A 22,771-nucleotide genomic window follows, 5' to 3' on the forward strand; every position below is an offset into this window, starting at 1 on the left:
TTAAAAGTCACAGCCCCAACCCTATGGCCATGATGCTCCACTTTTTTTTTTTTGGTCAGAATGGAGGTTGGAGTTGACAGCCCCTAGTGTTGGGCCCAGTGGCTATCTCTGGTCTCCGCTGTGGTATGGGGTGGCTAATTTCTTTCCGGTCTTTGCAGATGAAGAATGCTCCAGCACTGAGCACCCCTATAAGAAACCGTACATGGAGACATCCCCCAGCGAGGAGGATGCCTTCTACCGCCCGGGCTATCCCCAGCAGCAGGGCCTGAGTGCCTCTTACAGGACTGAGTCGGCCCAAAGGCAGGCCTGCATGTACGCCAGCTCCGCTCCACCCAGCGAGCCCGTGCCCAGCTTGGAGGACATCAGCTGTAACACGTGGCCCAGCATGCCGTCCTACAGCAGCTGCACGGTCACCACGGTGCAGCCCATGGACCGCCTACCTTATCAGCACTTCTCCGCTCATTTTACTTCCGGGCCCCTGGTCCCTCGGCTAGCTGGCATGGCCAACCATGGGTCTCCTCAGCTCGGCGAGGGAATGTTCCAGCACCAGACGTCAGTGGCGCATCAGCCTGTGGTCAGGCAATGCGGGCCTCAGACTGGCCTTCAGTCTCCAGGGGGCCTGCAGCCCCCTGAGTTCCTCTACTCTCACGGCGTGCCCAGGACCCTGTCCCCACACCAGTATCACTCGGTACACGGCGTTGGCATGGTGCCAGAGTGGAGTGAGAATAGTTAAAGGAAGACTTTTGCCAGAGAGGGAGGGGCGAGAGAGAGAGAGGAGAGGAAAAGAGAGAGAGATGAGGGACAGTAGCAATGAGAACCCCACAGATGAGAAACTCATGTGACCTCTTGTCACCTCTGTTCCTGAGGCTCCCACGGCCACTGATCTGATCAGTGAAGTCACCATTCCGAAACTGTGGCTCTGTCGTTTTTTTGCTTCAAAACCTACAAAACAGAAAAAGAGACTAGTCCCACCCCGACAACCTCCATCAGCCAGGTGCACCCACAGCGCCCCAGCCGCGTTCCCCGATTGTTTCTTTTGGGTTCTAGAACACACTGCCACATTGAGTGTTTGACCCCAGTGCACAGTGAGAGACATTCTGTGTCTTGGTGTTAATGTTGACTTTGTTATATAATAAATAATAATATATTTTTTTCTTTGAATTTTCTTACTGGGACCCAGTCCCTTAATGGAGGGAGAGCAGAGACAAATATGTCTCAAAACAATTCCTTTTGGGGCTTCCCTCCAATAAACGAGCTAAGATGTACATTCAGACACCGTCCTCTAACGAAAATACCTACCTCCGTCACGTGAGATGTCTACGAAGGTCCCAGAGGTACCTGCTAGCTTTTGGATTGGGTTTTGCTTTTTTCCCCCCCCTTTCGGTTTTGACCTGCCCTCCCCAGCTTCATGGCATTCAAAGTTGCCTTCTACTGAGCGGATGGAGTCAGGACGTCGGACTTCATCTGCCGTCTTGCCTTTCAGCGTCTTTTCCCCAGCTCCAGGTCTCTCCGTCTGTGGCTAGAATGGGGCCTATGACTTCTCGGCTGGAAATCTTGCTTCCACAAACTGAAAGAGCCCTGGTGATAGAGGGGAACAGAACTGGGATTCAGATCAGGGGGACAAGCACCCCGTTTCCAAGATGTAGGAGAGGGGAAAAAAGCGAGAATAAGTATACTTCATGGTTAAAAAGCAAAGCAAAGAAGACAACCAGGAAGTCAGCCCCAGGCTGACTCAAACCGCCCCTGTGGCGAATAGGAGGCACACAAAGCTAACCAGCTCCAAGTGCTGAAGGAGAGGAAGCCATATTACCGGTGCCTCCGCCTGCAAGAAACTGCCCCAGCGCCAATCACCTGGGACACAAACCACACGAATCAAAAGTCGAAAAACAGTATTAAAAAAAAGTGTGTAAGTACTACATTATTGTAGGGTTTCTCAGATGTAATATTTTACTGGTACTATTTATTTATAAATAGGAATTCTAATTTAGTAACAGGAAACCCAGCCTGGGGGCTGACCAAGACCTTTTAATTTTATTGGTACTCAAAACTACGTTTGTGTTTTTTCCTCTCTCTCTTGCTTTTGAATGTGTTTCCCTTTCTTGGTCTTTTTTTTTAAGGTTTTGTGTCTTTTCTTTCTTTTCTTCTCTTTCTTTCTTTCTTTCTTTCTTTCTTTCTTTCTTTCTTTCTTTCTTTCTTTCTTTTTTTAACTGACCCTAATAAACAGAACAGGGTAATCTGTGTGGTTGAGGATGCGGAAATCAGTGAGTGAGTGAGTGTGTTTGCACGTGAGTGTCCTATGCGATTTTTGTCTTTTTGTGTCTCTAAGGGGGGGGGGGTGAGAATCAAGTAACCGTTCCTTACATTTGTGTGCCCATTAATGCCTAATAAATACCATGTGCTTAAGAGAATACAGAAGACGTGGACACCCGTGGTTTTTTATTTGTTTCTCTGTTTTCTGCGGACTGAAGAAGGGGATGGCTGTTGGGCAGAGGGAGCAGGGATGCTTGTGGCTGACTTTTGCCTGCTATGTGTTCTGTCCTGCTGACCTTAGGGGTATTTCAGACCCATGGCTCCCAAGCAGGGTGGAGTGGAATACATTATTCATAGGATTAGGATCTTGGGGTGTGATGTGTTTAAAACTGAATTTACCTGGGCAATAGAACCAAGGACCTTCAGGAATCCAGTCTGACTGTCTGACAGAAACAAGGTAAGGGAGGAAGGGGTTGATTTCTGTTCAGGGTTCTGGAAGGTTCTGTCCATGCTTGTCTGGCTCCATTGACTGGAGCAGAATGTTGTGGAGGTGGGAGTTCTATAGTTCACGGGGTTCAGGAAGCCTCCTAGTGACCCACTACTTCTGACTAGCCACAGCTTCTCAAGACGGCAAGCCCGCCAGGAGCAAATACTCAAAATAGAAGTGGGTAATGTTTCGCAATCAAACCATAACACAAGCTGGTCTCAAAGTGGGTATATCCTACAGTAGCTACTGCCTTGGCCTGGGTTTTCTGAGGTGTCTTTTCCTGAACTATTTTTAGGTCAGCTGTGTTGAGTGGTTCTCCATCCAAACAACTTATGAGCCAGTGATGATGATGATGATGATGATGATTGTTTTGTATGAGCTAGGGTCTGTCTATTATGTAGTTCTGACTGTCCTGGAACTCTCTTTATAGATACTAGGCTGGCTTATAATTCACAGAGATCCTCCTGTCTCTGCCTCCTGAGTTCTGGGATTAAGTACGTACACCACCACCACCCTGCTGAACCAGTATTTTTTTTCTTTAAAGTCAGAAATTTCAGATTTGTGCATCTGTCACTCATGACAGATGGAGCAAGCAGCAGATTGGCTGAGAAGTAGTACTGGCTGGGGACGGGGAGTTGTTTGGGCAGGGAAAGTGGCTGGTCTGTGACCAGCTTCCACCTCCAGCCAGCATCCATACTTTGTACTTCAATCATGGCTACTGTGGAGTTTTTCATTGAACCGGCAGGGCTTGGGTGTAATACCCAAATGCTCACATCTTCTCATTGTGTGTCTGTCAAGAGGTACAAAGGTCATTGCTGCATTATTAATCTGTGTAGGGAAAGCTCCCTCTGACCTAGACTGACTGTCAGTACTGGGGATGCTGGGACAAACGAAGTGGTGGGAACTCAGTCCTCCTGGGTGCTTGTAGCTTAATGAGGTGAAAGGTCCTTAATCTTATGAATGCAAATGGTCCCCACAGGCTCATAGGGGTGGCACTGTTGGGAATTGTGGCCTTGCTGGAGTAGGTGTGTCACTGCGGTTGAACTTCGGGGTTTTAGAAGCCCAAGCTGGATCCAGTGTTCTCTCTCCTGCTGCTTCCAGATCTGGGTGTGAAATTCTCAGCTCCTTCTCCAGCACCGTGTCTGCTTGCGTGTCCACCATGTCTCCCACCTTGAGGAGAGTGGACTAAGCCTCTGAGCTGTAAGCCAGCCCCAGTGAAATGTTTATCAGAGTTGCTGTGGTCATGGTGTCTCTGCACAGCGACAGAATTCTCAGACTCCGTGGATGGACTGTCATGTTGGGGAATCGTGAGGACCTAGTTCACAGTGTCAGTGAGGGATAGGACAAGGGGACTGAACAGGGTCTGTGGTGGTGTGTGTGAATGTGTGAATGTATGTGATGTGTGTGAAAAGATGTGTGTGCATGTGTGTGTGTGAGTGTATATGTGGTGTGTGCGAAAGTGTGTGTGTATGTGTATGAAGTGTGTGAATTTGAACATGTATATATGTGTGTGGTGTGAACATGGTGAACATGTATGTGTGTGTAGAGTGTGAACATGTGTATGTATGTATGTTTGTATGCGTGTAGTGTACATGTATCTCTGTGTGTAAGAGAGAGTTGTTTGTGTGTATGGCATTTGAGCTGTATCTAGTGATAAATGGGAGCAAACAATTGGCAGAATCAGCATTTCAATAGAAAGACAGCAGTGGGAGGCTGAGAAGCAGGTGGATAATGGTAGCCATGTATGCGACATGCATTTGTCCTATAGGCAGACACGCAGTAAGACTGCCTTGTCTGTGGTAGAGATCCTCGCTTGTGACAATGCTGGCCTGATCAGTGACAGAGCGGGCAACAGCACCAGCTGGCCAGCTGTTAATCACAGAATGTCCTGTCTCAGAGACAAAGGAGATGCCTGGATATTTATGTCTCCACTTCCCCACGCAGCTATTTGGTCCTCTTGGTGCAGGGAGCCTGTCGTCCTGGACTCAGCTCTATTTTCCTTGTTAGCAAACATACTACTCACACGCTATCACACACAGACAAACACAGTGCATACACTCATATACACTCACATCTTCCCACACACTCATCCCTTCACACCCCACATACAAACACCCCTTCAGGGCTGGAGAGATGGCTCAGCGGTTAAGAACACTGACTGTTCTTCCAGAGGTCCTGAGTTCAATTCCCAGCAACCACATGGTGGCTCACAACCATCTATAATGAGATCTGGTGCCCTCTTCTGGGGTGCAGGTATACACACAGGCAGAACACTGTATACATAATTAATAAATAAATCAAAAAAACCCAAACACCCCTTCACACTCCCTCACACAGACCCACATACACCCACACCCCTTCACACCCCTCACACACACTCTCACATACACCCACACCCACACCCCTTCACACCCCTCAAACACACTCTCACATACACTCACACCCCTTCACACCCCTCAAACACACTCCCACATACACTCACACCCCTTCACACCCCTCACACACACTCTCACATACACTCACACCCCTTCACACCCCTCACACACACTCTCACATACACCCACACCCCTTCACACCCCTCACACACACTCCCACATACACTCACACCCCTTCACACCCCTCACACACACTCTCACATACACTCCCACCCCTTCACACCCCCCACACACTCTCACATACACTCACACCCCTTCACACCCCCCACACACTCTCACATACACCCACACCCCTTCACACCCCTCACACACACTCTCACATACACTCACACCCCTTCACACCTCTCACACACACTCTCACATACACCCACACCCACACCCCTTCACACCCCTCAAACACACTCCCACATACACCCACACCCCTTCACACCCCTCACACACACTCCCACATACACTCACACCCCTTCACACCCCTCACACACACTCCCACATACACTCCCACCCCTTCACACCCCTCACACACTCTCACATACACTCACACCCCTTCACACCCCTCACACACACTCCCACATACCCTCACATACATATACTCTCACACACTCACACACATGCTCACTCATACACACATGCACTCTCTCTCACACTCACACACTCACTCACTCACTCTGTACCAGACATTTACCTCTGTTTTGTGACCCAAATTATTTTATTTATCTCACGCTTGCGGTCCCCGTGGCCTTGGGAAAGCCACTTAACTCTGTGGCCTTCTATTTGATCGTCCTTGGGGTGGGAGATTCCATTGATTATGGCAGGGACAGTTGGCTGTGGTGAGGAGGCAGTGGGGCTGTGAGCGCAGACTGCAGAAGCCCAGCATAGAGAAAATGCCTGGGCCCCAGCTGGTAAGAAGAGCAGTCACTAGCTGCTCTTACTGCTTCTTACTCCCTTCCTTTCTCTTCCTCATCTCTTTTCTTCAGAAATTCACCCCCACCATCTTCTACTGTAGATCTAGGCTGAGTGTGGGTGAGGAAAACACCATACTTATTGCCGTTATCATACCGCTGTCTCCGTCATCACCACTGGCAGTGTCGGCAGTAACATCACCAGTACAGTCACCATGATGAGCACCTCACTATCCCCATCACCACTATTACAGTCACCATCTCTACCATCATCATCTCTGTCACCACCATTGCAAGCCCCACCTTCGCCATCACCACCATCATCACCAGGATCATCACAGCCACCACCTTGCTTCCTTCCCCAAGGCAGTTTGGACAACTTTCCTTCCATGCTGGTCCTTTTCATTTCCAGAACTGCGGGTGTCTAGGGCCAGGAGGTCTCTGCAGGAGTAGGGACAGCCCAACTGTTTGTTCACACATCAGATGTGCTCCTCAGAGGACACAGCCCACCACTTGGGCAGGGTTCTGTCTGTCATAGGATGTATCTATCGTCATATGACCTGTGTGTGTGTGAGGGAGAGAGAGGAGAGAGAGAGAGAGAGAGAGAGAGAGAGAGAGAGAGAGAGAGAGAAGAGAAAAGAGAGAGGAGAGAGAGAGGAGAGAGGGGGAAGAGAGAGAGGAAGGGAGGGAGGGAGGGAGAGAGAGAGAAAGGAAAAGAATGAACCCACCCAAGCCTAGCCCCACTGACTTTGCTGGAACTACCCACAGAAACACGGGTGATTCTAGTCATTATCTATGTACTATGATGAGCTACAAAGCCTGCCACTCACAAGTGAGGACCTGAGTTCACATCCTTAGCTCCCACATAGCAGCCTAGCATAGTGGTGCATCCCTAGTGCTAGAGGCAGAGACTCATAGGACAGCCATTCCCACCCCCAGAATTGTTGTTTCATCTGAAATATACATCTGAAAGCCCAGCTATAAATAATACCTTTCTCCAACTTTCTCCGCCATCTGCCTCTTTTCCTTGAATAAGAAGAGGGTGGTTGAAGAAAGAGGATGGAGCAGATGGGGGTGGGGACAGCGCTTGAGGCTGAGACAAGGTAGCAGCTCCTACCTTACTCTACCTTCTGGCACACAGAAGCTGTCTTTGGCAAGTAATCCCCGTAATCCCACCACCCCTCCCCCACCCCCTGCCTTAACCTTGTGACATTAAAGATAAACTCCTAGGAAAATAATTTTTCAAGTCCTGAGTGATCAAAGATCCATATAAAAGCCCCCCTCGTTTTTGTGTCCTCCAAGGAGTGGGGGAGAGCCCAGCCCCCACCGGAGTTCCAAATGAACCAGCGATACTTTTGCGGACAGTCAGCTAAACTAGGGCCATCCCCATCTTATCCTTCACTGGGACAGAACCAGAAGGAAGCAATTCTGTGCCCACTGAGCGTCCAAGCTGGGGGTATGTTAGTGATTAAGGGGATCTTGGCCTGGGGGAGGCAGAGAGATACGGCTCAGATTCACGAAAGCACCATAAATCTCCCATTTTATTCAAAATGTGTGTTTTATAGTCATTTCCTGGCCAATGGCTGCCTTGGATAAATATATGACATATCTAGGTTTAGCTCTTGGGCTTCGAGCTGGGGCTCGCCTGGCGGGCCAGGCGATCTGAGGATTTCCAAGAACAGAAGAAGAGTGGGTCACGAAGCTGTTTGTCTTCTGGAGTCCCCCACATCCTCCATCAAAAACAAAAACAGAAGTCGGCACCAGTTGGACCCAGAGAGACGGAAGTCCACCTGCTCTTCCGTCAGCCCCCCACTGCCTACTGTCACCCCCACACAGCACCCATTTCTGAGGGCACCTCCCCAGGTTTCAGCTGCCAAGCTCCATGGACTTCATTTGGTTAGATCTGCCAGCTCCAACATTTGGCCAAAAGACCTTGGCTTGGTTGATCAAAGGTTGGCAAAAATAGCTTTTTAAAGGGAAATTTGTGCGTGCGTGTGCACGTGTGTGCATACATGGGAAGTGAACCCAAGGGCTAGGCAAATGCTCTCCCACTGTTCTACCCCCAATCCTCTTATTACACTTTAGAGACAGAGTCTTCCTAGGTAGCCCAGGCTAGCCTCAAACTTGTGATTTTCCTGCCTCAGTCTCCTGAGTAGCTGGACTTACAGGAGTCTGCCACCATGCCTGGTTTATGCAGCAGAGCCAGAATTCGAACCCAGGGCTTCATACATGTCAGCCAGGTGGATAACCAACTGGTCACATTCTCAGCGCCCGTTTTTTCATCCGTGATGTGGAACACTTCCAGCATGTTGATCTATGGAGCCAAAGCCCTCAGTTTTGACCATGAAGAGATCTCAATCCAGTGTGGCATTGGGTGCCATGTGTTTGGATGCCCACCTCCTGCCTCGGGCATTGAGGGTGCTCTCAAAAATATATACAACTAGACCAGGAGTGTTGGCTCAATCCTTTAACCCCAGCACTGGGGCAGCAAAGGCAGAAGGATCTTGAGTCTGAGGTCAGCTGGAGTCACAAAGGGGTACCCAGTCTAAAAGAACAAACAACACAAAGGCAAAAAAAAAAAAAGACAGCCATTTGAAAGATGGGGAAGCCAGCAGCAGCTGACACCTGCCAAGGCTTCATTTGTTCTCGATGACTGCATTCGGCCTGAAGGCTCCAACTCTCTTTCAGTCTCTCACCCTTTTTGAAGTTTTCTCTGGCATGGGGTTCCGTTGTTGCCTTCAATGTGGAATTGGGAGCAGAGGCTCAATTTAGACAGAGTGTGGCTGAGCATCCTGCTCCAGTACCGTGGGCTCGGCTGAAAGCAGCTCCCGCAGAGGCCACAGCTGGGTTAGCTAGGCACTGAGGGTGGAACATACACCTTCAATTCCTTTTTTAAAATGGAGGCTTCTTTTTTTTATTACTCTCTATAGGATGTACTAATTCATTTAAGCCATAATCTGTTTTATTTGAGGTGTGTTTTTATTTATCTATGTATGTGTATCTGCATGTGGGTATGTGCCTATGAGGACACTCACCTGTAGAACTCAGAAGAGGGTGCCAGATACCCAGAGCTGGCATTATAGGCACTTGTGAGTCACTCTGGGGATTCTGGGAACTGAACCAGGGTCCTCTGAAAGAACAGCAAGCGCTTTGAACCACTGAGCTATCTCTCTAGCTTGCACCCCAAACACTCCCTGACACTCAGCTTCCATTCTGGGAGGAAGCATAGCTTAGCCCAGTAAGGCTCACAGGGTTAAGAGTTGAGACCTCAACCTAGGGAGAGCACCCTCTCCTCATCTCAGGAGTGAAGAACTCCCACATTGTGGCAGGACTTTTCTCGCCATGGCACTAAGTCAGGCTACCCTGGTCCTGCTCTGTCCCCATGCAGGCACTAGGATCTAGGAGCATTGTAAGTGGCGGTTTTACGACTCTGCATTTTAGGAGTGCTGGCTTCTCGGCCTTCTGTCTGGAACACTCTGTGCAGGTGAAAGAAATCCATGTGTCCCGAGCCTGATGTCTAAACAAGGAGCGTTAGAGTTAGCCGCGAGAGTCTGCACGCTGACCAGAGGCAGATGGAGGAGTTCGCTAAAGGTCAGGGGTGGGTAGCTCTTGGAAAGATGATGTAGAATCTTGTATCCTGTAGTTGTTGGAGCTGGGAAGATGGCTCAGTGGTTAAGAACACCTACCTTCCTTGCAGAGGACCTGAGTGGGGTTCTCAGCACCCACTCCGGACAGCTCACAACTGCTGGTGATTGTTGTGGGACAATGGTCTGTGTCCTGTCAATTATATTTTAAATAAATGCTGATTGGCCAGGAGCCAGGCAGGAAGTATAGGCGGGACAACCAGGCAGGAAGTAGAGGCGGGGTGATGAGAACAGGAGAATTCTGGGAAGAAGAAAGTTTGATCCATAGGTGTGACCAAGCCACAGAAGAAATGAGATGTGACCATCTCGCTGAATAAGGTACCAAGGCATGTGGCTAACATAGACAAGAATAATGGACTATATAAGTTATAAGAGTTAATAAGAAGCCTGGACTATTGGGCCAATCCATTTATAACTAATGTAGACCTCTGTGTGATTTCTTTGGGACTTAATGACTACTCTGGGAACCAGGCAGGACAGAAACCCTGATAACAGATGATTCTGCTCTAGCGGACCCTGCAGAGTCTTCCAGCTCCATCTGCACTGGCACGCGTGTACGCCCACTCAGACAGATACACTTAAAAACATTTAAAAACAAACAGGAGGCAGAAGCAGCAGGAGCTCTGTGAGTTTGGGGTCAGCCTGGTCTAAAAATCAAATTCCAGGACAGGCAAAGCAAAAAAGAAAATCAGTTTTCCCCCCAGTTCTTTCTCAGTCTTACTCTGCAGCTTGGGTTGGTCTCCAAACTTGCCATTCTCCTGTGTTAGCCTTCCAAGTGCAGGAATGGCAAGCACGAGGCTTCTTACTTAGGCTGCTCATTCAGTTGATGGCATCAGTGTGGTAAACTCAACAGTAAACATTGTAGGACAGGGTCCCCTAGATCTCTCACTGTATGACAGGGTCCCCTAGGGCCCTCATTGTAGGACAATGTCTTCTCAGGCCCTCATTGTACTAAAATCCCCAAGTGAAGATTCAGAGATTTCAGACATCAGGTAGCCCACATGGCGCTACTGAGCCACAGCAGTCTTCATTGCTTTGGCTTGAATTTAAAGAGACATTTTCCAGGAGCTCCAGATGAAACCCCAATACCCAGGGTAGAGTCAGGAGCAAGGTCCAGAACTCCTCGTGGCGTGAATAGAGCACAAATAGCTGTATGTCGTTAAAAGTGATCCATCCGCAGGATAGCTCATCTAGGATCAGGGCGACTCATTTGTTAAGTGATTATCTTGTAAGGGTGAGGTTCTGAATTTGATCCCCAGGACCCACTTTTTTTTTAAATTTTATTTTATTTTTATTTATTTTATTTTATTTTTTTTTGGGTTTTCGAGACAGGGTTTCTCTGTGGCTTTGGAGCCTGTCCTGGAACTAGCTCTTGTAGACCAGGCTGGTCTCGAACTCACAGAGATCCGCCTGCCTCTCAGGACCCACTTTTTAAAAGTGGTTTTATGTGGTAGTGTGTGCTGGAGAGGCAGAGACGGGTAGGTCCTTGAAGTTCACTGTCCAGCTAGTCTAGCTGAGTCAGTGAGTCCCAGGTTCCAGCAAGCTACTCTGTCTCAAATTAAAGCAACAATGAACAAGAGGGATGTCTTCTGAAGAATGACAGCCGAAGAGCCGAAGTTGTCCTCTGGCTTTCTCTCTCTCTCTCTCTCTCTCTCTCTCTCTCTCTCTCTCTCTCTCTCTCTCTCTCTCGCTAGCGAGCAAAGCGCCAGAGTGGTTGCACTGAGCCTCCCTTCTCCCTCACTTTCTCTTTCTGGCTCTCTCCCCTCCGCTGCCACTTGAGAGAGACAAGCCGCAGTTTCAAGTGGTTCCAGTCCCGTGGGAGGAGAGTCAGAGGAAGGACAAGACAAAACTGCATCTCCAGCACCCAGCACCTGGGTCAGGCCAAGGAAGGCTAAGCAAAGGGCACGACCTTCTCAGCTTGGAAATCCCATTCTTGGGAGGAAACTGGCCAGCCAGGGCATCCTGTCCCTAAAGCCCTGCTTCTCCCCTCCCCCAGGAGGAGACAGTCAGTCCTGCAGATAGTGTCAGGAAAGATGGATGGAGGGGGCTTATCTTGCTGAAAGAGACGTGGCTTCTCCCTCTTCCTTCCCAGTCTGGGAATGGGGCTTTCTCCTAGGCTCACAGTGGTGTGTGTTCTTCATGTGTATGCCTTAGGAAGTCTCTTCCTGTATGCTAGAGAGCCTCACCTGGCCTTTCTCTCCACTGTTCACAAAACAGGACACAGTCCTGACCTCAAAGAGGCTGAGAGTAGAGTCTGGAAACTTGGATAAAGAGGAAGGTGAGAGAGAAGAGAAGAGGAGAGGAGAGGAGAGGAGAGGAGAGGAGAGGAGAGGAGAGGAGAGGAGAGGAGAGGAGAGGAGAGGAGAGGAGAGGAGAGAAGAGAAGAGAAGAGAAGAGAAGAGAAGAGAAGAGTAGGGGAGGGGAGGGAAGGGGAGGAGAGAAGAAAGAGATGAAGGGGAGGAGGGGGGATGAAGAGGAGAAGGATAGAAAAGAGGAAGAGATAAGGGAAGAGGGGGAGAAAGGAGGAAGAAGAAAAGAAAAGAGGAAGAGATAAGGGAAGAGGGGGGAGAGAGGAGGAAGAAAAAAAGAGAGACAGAGAGAAAGGAGGAGGTAAAGGAGGAGAGAAGATCAGCCTCTTTCTTTGCTGACCATCCCTACCCCTCCACCCCTGAGACTGACTCCAAACCAGTGATTCTCAACTTTCTTATTGCTGCAACCCTTTAATACAGTACTCACATTGTGGTGAGCCCCAACCATAAAGTAATTTCATCGCTAATTCATAACTGTCATTTTGCTGGTTATGAGTAGTAATGTAAATATCTGACACGTAGGATATCTGATATGTGACCCCCCCAAAGGGGTCTCGACCCATAGGTTGAGAACTACTGTTTAGACTCTAGAACTGCATTCCAGAGCTGGGCACTCTTTCTGGATTTGGGGCAAGGAGATGGCAAGGAAGTGGAGATACAGTCTCGGACCGAATCCTAAATCCAGAATGTAGGGACAATCTTTTAAAATTGTTAGGATCTTGATGTATCTTGGTGGTAGAGCATTCTCAATGGTGACTTCCTCTGAGGTTTGAGGGGATCAAGGAGGGCCTGTGACTTTATCTAGAAATCCGATTTTTGACCTCTCTCTCCTCTCCTCTCCTTTCCTTCTACACTTCTTCCTCTTTCTTTTTCCCCTCCCTCCATGCCGGTCTTTTTCTCTTTCTTGTGTGCAATACTGGAGATAAAATTTTGAATGACAGTTAGGATGGAGACTCAGATACTAGCTCATTCAATGTCCATATTTGACAGGATAAAACTAAGACTTAGAGAAGGGAAGGAGCTGGCTCAATCAGAGTCACACAGCAGATCAAAGTCCCTTGCAAGCCGAAAGGGTTCCTAACCTGATTCTTTCCTCTGTGCTCCCAGGGGAGGATGGCAGCAGGTGACAGACACATACAGGCACTGCACATTGTTCCTCTGCTCCCATTCAACAGGGACATCAGGCACATTAGAGAAAGAGCCAGGGCAATCCCATGCCTCATGCTGTCCCGGACTTAAGGCTCACAAAATGTAGCAAATGATGGGGGTGTGAGCTAAGATCTGTAGGCCAGGGTTAGAGAGTCACCTGATGGGTGTGGGGAGGATATCAGGAAGCAAAGAGGTAAGTGCTACCACCCACCCACCCACCCACCCACCATCCACACACCTGTTCAGCCCTCTGCCCATTTACTCATTTCCTATCTTCACACATTATCCACCCTCCATTCATCTGTTTGCCTATCCATTCCAAACCCTCATCATTCATCTGACTACCATCAAGCTACACAGTCCCCATTCGCTTATCTTCTTATCCATTCTAGAATCATCCATCCATCCACCAATATGTCCATCCATCCATCCATCATCCATTCATCCACCAATATGTCCATCCATCCATCCATCCTCCACTTACCTATATACCCATCAGTCATCCACCCATCCATCCACTTTCCACCCATCCATTCATCCATCATCCACCCATCTATCCATCCATCCACCCTCTGCCCATACACACATCCATTTATTTGTCCATTCATCCACTCACCTACCTTACCCATTTGGCCTAAAGCCTGTCTCTCTGGAATAATAAGGCCAAATAATCAAAACCAATGGTTTATCCTCAAAACAGAAAAGGGAACATGTAAGTAATGGATATGTCTCAATTTGGTTTCTCCAGAAAGTAGATCCTGAGATAATTTGGTTTTGACAGGTTTATTAGGGGGTATTTTGGGGACCAACACATGGGGTATAGAAGAGAGAATGAAGAGTAGACATTAGCGGGGCAGGCTGTGGCGAGGCCTTCCTGGAGCAGACCCCGCAGACAGCACTGGGTTGGTTGTCTATTTCTGTACCTGGTACAAATTTGGCATGTGTCCATCATTTTGTAGCATGGGAGAGTCAGGTGGCTCTCCAGTGACTCATGGTCCATGATTCAGGGTCTTCTCATGGGTGGGTGGATGGATGCATGCATTAGCGGTTGGTTATATGGATAGGTGGATGGATGGATGGATGAATGGATGCATGCATGAACATATTGGTGGATGGATGGATGAATGGATGTGTAGATGGGTGGATAGCCTGAATGTGGGTTTCACATTAAGGACAGGCTGTGGAAAGGCCCACTTCTAAAACCCCAGGGCTGTTGGGAGAATTCCGTTTCCTTCCGGCTACAGGACTGTGATTGTTGCTGGAAGCCTTACTTGGTTTCCTGCCAGTGGGTGTCTCCAGCATGGTCACTGGCTTCATCAAAACCAACTAGACACCTCAGAGAAAGCTGGTGTCCCAGTCTTAAAGGACTGCATGTCAGAGTGATGTATCATTCTCTTCTGCATTCTATGTTTTAATGCATGCACATGTGCACACATAATGCATGTTCCTGTGTGAAGGTGCATGTGGAGGCCAGAGCTAACCTTGATTTTCACTTCTCAGGTACTCTCCACCTTAGTTTTTTTGAGACAGGATCTTTTGCTGGCCTGGAGCTCCAAGTATGATCAGCTGACTGGTCAGCGCGCCAAGCGATCTGCATGTCTTAGTCTCCCCAGCGCTGGAACCACAAACTTACGTTTCCTGCTGTTCTTTTTTTTTTTTTAATGACTCCTGGGGATCACATCAGGCACTTACTGGCTGAGCTATTCTCCTGGCCCCTTTTGTGCATTCTAGAAACTAGTCTCAGGTCCTACCTACATCCATGAGGAGAGGAGTCTACAAGGAAGGACGTGAGAATAAGAGCAGGAGGATATTGGATGCCCCCCTAGGATCTATCAGCCGCCATCTTTGAGGCTGGAATGGCTAATCTAAGCTGTTCCATGTTGGAGACAGGATGGAGTCATCTTCACACCTCACCATAAAACTATCATTGGATGTGAGCCACCACAGGAAAAGACGGTGACTTTGGCAGAGGTGACTTTCTGTTGATGAGGCCTCTCTGACAGCTTGACAGCTGAGGGCTGTGAGCTGACACTGTTTTGAGTGGGGACTCATCTCTTCGTTCCCTTTCCTAAAGGGGGAAATCCACAAGCAGCTTGGGTTTGCAGCCATCACAGTGCTATGCAGCCAACATTAGACTCGACAGAAGTCGTCCCTCTATGAAGAGAAAGTAGAAAATGAAGATGCATCCATGTCCACACAAATGAGTGATTCACTCACATCCCTGTCCAGATTCCAGCACCCAGATGCTATACCCATGTTCTCGGACTTCCTGGCAGGATTTACACTCTTGATGCAGCGAAAAGGTGGCTTGATTTGTGATACACTGATTATAATTTATCCAGTTTATGAATAAATGGATTGATGAATGAATTGATTCAATGGAAGGATGAAGTGAAAGATGGCCAGCAGGATGGATGGATAGATAGATGATAGATAGATGGATAGGTAGATAGATAGACAGATAGATGATAGATGGATGGATAGATAGATAGATAGATAGATAGATGATAGATAGATGGATAGGTAGATAGATAGACTGATAGATGATAGATGGATAGATAGATAGATAGATAGATGATAGATGGATAGATAGATAGATAGATAGATAGATAGATAGATAGATAGACAGACAGATAGAAGGTTAGATGGATGGATGGGTGGGTAGCTTGGTGGATACGTGGGTGGACAGATAGAGAAATGAGATGGCGGATGGGGTGAATTCAGTAAGTAGAAAAGTTCTCACCAGCAGACATCCTGTTCTCCATGCTGCCATGGCTTTGCAAATGAAGATGGGCTCTACACATGGGAAACAGGAGCAGGTGGTAGAATGTAGTCTCTTAGGGGAGGTAGAACTCAGTGGCTCAAACCTCTGGTTTTCATCCTAGACCAGCAGAAGGTGAGTGGTCCTTTCTGGCAGTTCCACACCAGGCATAGAACAGCACTGACTTCCTATCCAGAAGGTGTAGTCCCCAGGGTGACCAAAGAAAAGTCACAGGAGGTCATGGTGATCTGTAACCCCACACCAGGATGAAGAAGAAACTCTGGGGTCCGACTCTAAGAACCGGTTTCCCTCAGGAGTGATGTGCTGCTGCCCGCCTCCCAACAATTCCAAATTTATCTTTGTCACCAAAGAGCCTGACCAATCCCGGCGATGGCCCACCTGAAACAACTCTCGGAAATGAATTTGCTCACAGCTGGGTTAGATCCAACACTTTTATTACATGCCTCTGTGGGGGTTAGATTGCCCCTGGGAAGTGTGCGTTGTGGATGCCGGAGGAATCTAATGTTGTTTGTGTTAATCTAGCCTTGATTAGGCTAGCCTGGTCACCTACCATCCCAGAATCTGTTCAGTCACACCAGGAGATTTTTTTTATAATGGTCTCTGTGGTTTGCAAAGGCTTGGGGGAGGCGGTGTTGGGTTTGAACCAAGAGATTCAGAGAGAGAAGAGACATGATCTGGCCTTAAACTGCTCCCAGACAGCAGGCTCTTAGCGCCTAAGCCTCGAGGAGTGAGACACTCTCCTCGAGAGACATCGGAGCCAACACCTGGAAGAGATTGATTGGGAGACAGCTAAATGCATCTGCGTGATTTATGAACCAGAGCTATTGTGACCAAGGTGTGCGGGCTGTTGGGGAGGATCGGATGAGCCTAGCGACTTACTTGGGGTTCCACCCTGGAATGAGGGGGAGGAACCCACAGAGGGGAGTGGGAGCTGGCTCCAAGGCCAAGTGGAGAGGGGCTGTGGGAGCTTGTTTCTAGGGATCCAGGAACCTGCGCCTCACATTCATCATGCAGATGAACGGCCTCTTGTGAGCTAGCACATCTGCCAGGAGGCCGGGGAGCTTGCCCCAGTTCATCCCTTTGGCCTCAGCAAATGCCGATCCAGCTTCAGATCCGCGCCAAGGGTTTAATCCACACGTGCACTGCTGAGAGATCAAGGCTTGGATTTGGGGCTCTCCGTACCCCACTCTCCTTTCCAAGAGCCTTTTGCTTTGTTTTGCTTTTTGTTTGTTTTTGTCTTTTTCAAACAAGGTCTCACTTATGTAGTTCAGGCTGGTTTTGAATCCAGGATACTCTCCTGCTTTAGTCTCCCGAGATGCAGGATTACAGGCATGAACTCCCCAATTCTTTTTTTGGTGGGGGTTCGAGACAGAATTTCTCTGTGTGTAGACTTGGCTATCCTAGAACTTGCTTTGTAGACCAGGCTGGCCTCGAACTCTGCCTCCTGGGAGTGCTGGGATTACAGGCATGTGCCACCATCACCCAACTGAGCTCCCCAGTTTTTCTGAGGGTATTTTAATGACCTTTGCAGTCTTTTGGGCATATCGGTGACTTCTGATGAAGTTCTTTGTAACTGTCTTCTGGAGGTCCTGTGTGGGAACTAGGGAAGAAGTGAGTTCTCTGTCTCACAGGCCTTTGCAGCAAGGAGAGACATGACACCATAGGGTTTCTAATCAGGCAATGAAAATCAAGACTACATTAAATAAAACTCTTCCTCACTGGAAAGAGTGTAAGGGCCAGCAGGGATGGATGTCTCCAAGGACAGTGTCTTCCAGACGCTGCAGGACTGACTTACCTATGAACACACAGAGACTGTCACAGACACACAGGCTGCTCAGGTTCAAGCCAGATGCCATCCCAGCACACGGAGGAGGAAGTGAGCACAAGCTAACCAAGACCCCATCTGTAATTGATACCCACTAACAAGAGAAAAATTAGTTTTCTCCAACGGAATCTCACTCCATGCCCAGGAGTTGTTGGTCAATACAAAACAAATTCGGTGGCATTTTTGTAGGGATTTGGCCTCATTTTGCATTGCAAATTTGCAAGACTTTTTTTTTTTTTTGTCTTGTTAGTCTTTTACTTGTATATTCTGGTTTTCATTTTTTGGTGTATTTATGTGTTTTGTTTTGTAGAGAAAGAGAGAGGAGAAAGGAGTTGGGTGGGTGGGGAGAAGGGGAAGAACTGGGAGAGGTTGAAGGAAGGGAAAAGCATGATCAGAATATACTGTCTGAATGTTTTTTTCAATGAAAGAAAAGTGGGGGAGAAAAGAATCCACCTCACCCCAATAAGAATGGCTGCCATCAAGAATGTGGACAAGGATGGTACAGGAGGAGGAAGCCTTCACTGCTGGTGAGGATGCCAAACAATCCAGCCACTGTGGAAGCAATCTCTAAAAGGAACTACCATGGCATCCCACTGTCCGCCTCCAGAGTCCAAACCCACAGGGGTCTACACGGCCACTTCAGAGACACCTACACACCCATGTAATATGGAACACTGTCCACAAAAAGCTAAGACACAGAGCCAGCCCCGATACCCATCAGTGGATGCATGGACAAAGAAAATCCAGCACAGATACACAGCGGAGTATTATTCAGCCCTAAAGAACAAAGTCATGCAGTGTGATGGAAAGGGTGGGGACCACAGGCCATGCTAAGTGGTATGAGCCAGATTCAGAAGGACAAATGTTATATATTTCACTCAAGGGCAGAATAGCAGAATCTAGATTTTTTTAAAAAAGACAATAGAGTAGAAGGGGAAACTTTGGAGAGAGGAACCCTAGTGGGAAGGGTGAGAGGGGACAAGAGAGGATCATGGAGGAATAATATGCTAACGTAGAAAAAGATCGAGGGTCTTTGAACCCAAGAGAAAGAGTCTGCATCCTGACTGTGCAACCTGGAGCAAGTCACAACCTCTCTGAGCATCTCTTACTCATCCATGACATAAATCACAGCTCTGTGTTCAGATCAGAACAGATACAATGACAAGACGATGGTCCTTGACTCAAGAGGCAACCCATTGCATGAACTCAACACAGGAGACCCAAAATAAGAAAAAGGAGAAATCTGCCCATCTGAAGCTATTGCTAGCGTTGCACATATACTCTTGGATCATGGATAATTCTAGTAAAGAGAAAAGTTCTATAATCTATCAGATGTTTAAAAAATTGTGTGCGTGCATGGTGCACGTTATGCATGAACTCACACATGTGTGGTGGCCAGAGGAGGACTTGGGTGTCCTTCTCTATCCATCTCTTCCTTATTCCCTTAAGACAGGATCTCTCACTAAGCCTGGAACTGGCAAGCGTGCCCTAGCACCACCGTGGGTACTGCCCTCTAGTTCCCAGAATGCACAATGCCTCCAGTGTGGCCAATGAGGAAATTCTATCCCATCTGCCACAGTAACTGGTGGGTTCAGGGATGCTCCTGTGACTTCAAACCTGTCCAGTGAAATTCAGCATGGGAGGTTTGGTTGGTGCTGCTGGGATAGGGAGCCCTGACTGTGTGCAGGCTTTGGCTCTGAGTGGAGAGGGTCTCACATGGTGACTGTGCTGGTGGCCTGTCTTCTTGAGAATGGCTTACAGAGTAGGTCCTTAGAGTCCTCTCTACAAAAAGAAGTTCAGAAGACAATGAGGATGCTAGTAACTCAAGGCATCCATTCTACTGTGTGTGTGGTGTGTGAACACATGGAAGCCAGAGGGGCCCATCACTGTGACTTTCCTCAATCTCCCTCCACTTTACAGTCCCCCCCCCTCTCTCTCTCTGTGTGTGTGTGTGTGTGTGTGTGTGTGTGTGTGTGTGTGTTGAGACAGAGTCTCACTATGTAGTCCTGGCTGGCCTGGAACTCACCGCATAAACCAAGCTGGCTTGTAACTCACAGAGACCCTCTTGCTGTGCCTCCTGGGTTCTGGGATTAAAGCTGAGAGCCATCAAGCCCCATTCTACATTACTTTAACTCAAATCCTGCCTTTCAGCCTGGTGTGGCTGGCCACCAAGCCCCATGGAACCCCCTGTCTCCACGCCCCAGTTCTGGGATTAGAGGTGTATACTGCCATACCCAACATACCCAAGGGTGTTGAGGATGAGAACCTGGGTCTTGAGAGTCTTGGTGTGGTTTTGATTTGCACTTCCCTGATGGACTATCTTCATTTTAAAACTGTGTTTATTCAGCAAACATTAAAAAAAATAACACTTAAAGCCTTAAGTCATTTCCTTCTACGATTTCAGAATATTTTTCAAACATGAAAAGATTTAATAAAAAATGGGAAATAGCAATGATACAGCTAAACCCTAAGCCATCTGACAACACATTTAAAACACGAATATCACATGACTTCATATTAACTACTCAGCAATCAGGCGTTCAAGGCATTAAAACATCTAATGGAAGTTTTTCTTGAAATTCTTTTCCCAAGATAGGATCGTACTATGTTCCACTGACTGTCCTGGAACTCACCGTGTAGATCAGGCTGACCTTGAACCTACAGTGATCTAGTTGCCTCTGTCTCCCTAGTGCTGGGATTTAAGGTGTGTGCCACTATGGCCAGCTTCTACCCATGATTGTAATGACCCATCTGGTCCTAGACTGCACATGGCTGCCACATTTAGCCTGTCCCTGGCTCTACGAGGGAAGCTCTGACCTGATCTCTATTTATTGATGAAGAAGCCGAGTTTAGACATCATAGTCACATGTCACCATCACAACTCATGTGAGTGGGGCTTAGACTCAGAGTCTCAATGTGCCCAACCTGCCTGGGCTTGGCTCTGTCCTTGACTTAGGGATTTACAAAGAGCACACAGGGCCAAGGAGAAGGCTCAGAAGGCTTGACATACAGGCATGAGGACCCAAGTTCGGATCCCTAGAGTACCTGTAATGATGGTGCCGAGGAGGCAGAGTCGAAAGGCCCCTGGGGCTCACTGGCCAACCAGGCTTACCAATCAGTGAGCTCTGCTGGCCCATCCATTGCTCTGCCCTCATCACCATTGTCTTCCTGCCCTGATAGAAACAGGTGTTCCTCAGTCTCTTGCCTCCTTGGTTATTTATTTGTTGAATTGGTCCATTCGACAGATCTAGTAGGCAAGTCGAACTTGGTTCCAGATTCTGGAAACGCCTGATTCTGCGGATTATATAAAGTAAGGAGGACACTGGGCATGAGTCATCAAACACCCAAAGGAATGAGGCTATCCTCATGGTGCAAAGGAAAGCAATAGCGAGATGGAGTATCCCCAGGTTGAATGCTCGTTGGGTTCCAGGGTCAGGTGACTCCAAGGGAAGCTTGGAAGAAATGATAGTTGAGTCAAGGTTGGTGATTTTGAAGGACCCATCTATGGGAGCCTTCTGGCTTGGGCCCCCTCACTTGTCAGGTCTTCTTTGTAGAGAAGGAAGGAGAAGGCGCCAGACCCATGAAGGCTGGAGACTCAGTAGGGTAACAAGAACAAAGTGAACTGTGCTGGATAGTTTTATGTCAACTTGACACAAGCTAGAGTTATCCGAAAGGGGGAAACCTCAACTGAGAAAATGTCTCCATCAGATCCAGCTGTAGGACATTTTCTTAACTAGTGATTGATGGGGAAGGACCCAGCCCATTGTGGGTGTTGCCATCCCTGGGCTGGTGGCCCTGGGTTTTATAAGAAAGCAGGCTGAGCAAGTCGTGGGGAGCCTCCACGGCCTCCTGCCTCCAGGTTCCTGCTCTGTTTAAGTTGCTGTCCACACTGCTTTTGATTATGAATTGGTACATGGAACGGTGAGTGGATAGACCCTTTCCTTCTTAGGTTGCTTTTGGTCATGTGTTTCATCACAACAATAACCCTATCCAAGATAGGAATTTTCTTCATGGGTCCACTGCTGGGGGTGGGGGTGGGGTGGAAACCTCTTACTGGTTGGGACAGCTGGGGACCTTCCAGCTGGACACTTGAGACTTCCCATCCCTTCTTCCTAAGGTCTGCTTTCCAGGAGACAGTGGGTCAGGCCTTCTCTGGAATATTCAGGACACAGCCACACCCCTTTTCTCCCTAGAATTAGAGAATTAAGCTCTCAGTTACCAAGTCAGGCTGGCCATCACAGCATGACATCAACGCTCTTCCCTAGTTCTTAGCCACAAAGACAGCCTTTTCCTCCACATTTGGCTTCTGAGTCTCTCTCTCTCTCTCTCTCTCTCTCTCTCTCTCTCTCTCTCTCTCCTAAGGGAATGAGCCTGGATCTCTCCTAGCCTGCATCCTAGACCAGCAGATTGACATGTGACAGACTCTTTTTCTTTCCTTTAAATCTAACCCGCCCTGATGTGAGTTTTTTTCTTTTGTTGCTACTCCAGGGTTCTGGTTCCAAAGCTTGAAACCTAATTGCAGGGCAGTTTTGTATGCAGAATAAGGAACCAGTTCCACTGGCTTCCTTCACAGCATGAAGGAGGTCTGAGCATGCAGTGGGCCAAGCTGAGGCGCTTTGCTTTTGTGCCTCTCTGAGGTGGGATTCACACAGTCCAGCTCTGGGGGTAAAGCAAGGGAGCCAAGGTGTGTCCTGATTCTGGCATCCCCTTATCCCATAAAAACCATCCCTCATCAGTTAAGTAAGGACAGAAATAGCAGCCTTTTTGAGATATGGAGGTCTGAATCCAAGTTGGGCGTGGTGGTGCATGGCTGTGATGAGGGTCCCCAGGAGGCAGGAGGATGATGACTTTGATAACAGCCTGGGTAACTGAGTGAGGCTTTGTTTCAAAATAAGAAGTTAGAAAAGGAGATACCTGTCTAGGATGCTAGAGGGCCTAGGTCCCAGTTCTCAGTAAAAGAAGGCAGAGGGAGAGGAGGAAGAAGAAGACAA

At 48.2% G+C, this 22,771-nt stretch overlaps 1 protein-coding gene across 5 annotated transcripts in view; it reads left to right on the forward strand.

The window, feature by feature from the left end:
- Positions 1 to 2,171, forward strand: part of Tbx5 (T-box transcription factor 5) — a 48,576-nt gene extending 46,405 nt beyond the window's left edge. For all 5 annotated transcript variants that reach the window (XM_075957612.1, XM_075957626.1, XM_075957635.1 and 2 more), the window contains one exon: positions 159 to 2,171. In XM_075957612.1, coding sequence (XP_075813727.1) covers positions 159 to 733 — 575 coding nt within the window. In that variant the 3' untranslated portion in view covers positions 734 to 2,171. The remainder of the gene's footprint in view (positions 1 to 158) is intronic.
- Positions 2,172 to 22,771: the final 20,600 nt, after the last annotated feature.

Source organism: Microtus pennsylvanicus, chromosome 1 (genome assembly GCF_037038515.1).
Source record: "Microtus pennsylvanicus isolate mMicPen1 chromosome 1, mMicPen1.hap1, whole genome shotgun sequence".
Taxonomy (NCBI): Eukaryota; Metazoa; Chordata; class Mammalia; order Rodentia; family Cricetidae; genus Microtus; species Microtus pennsylvanicus.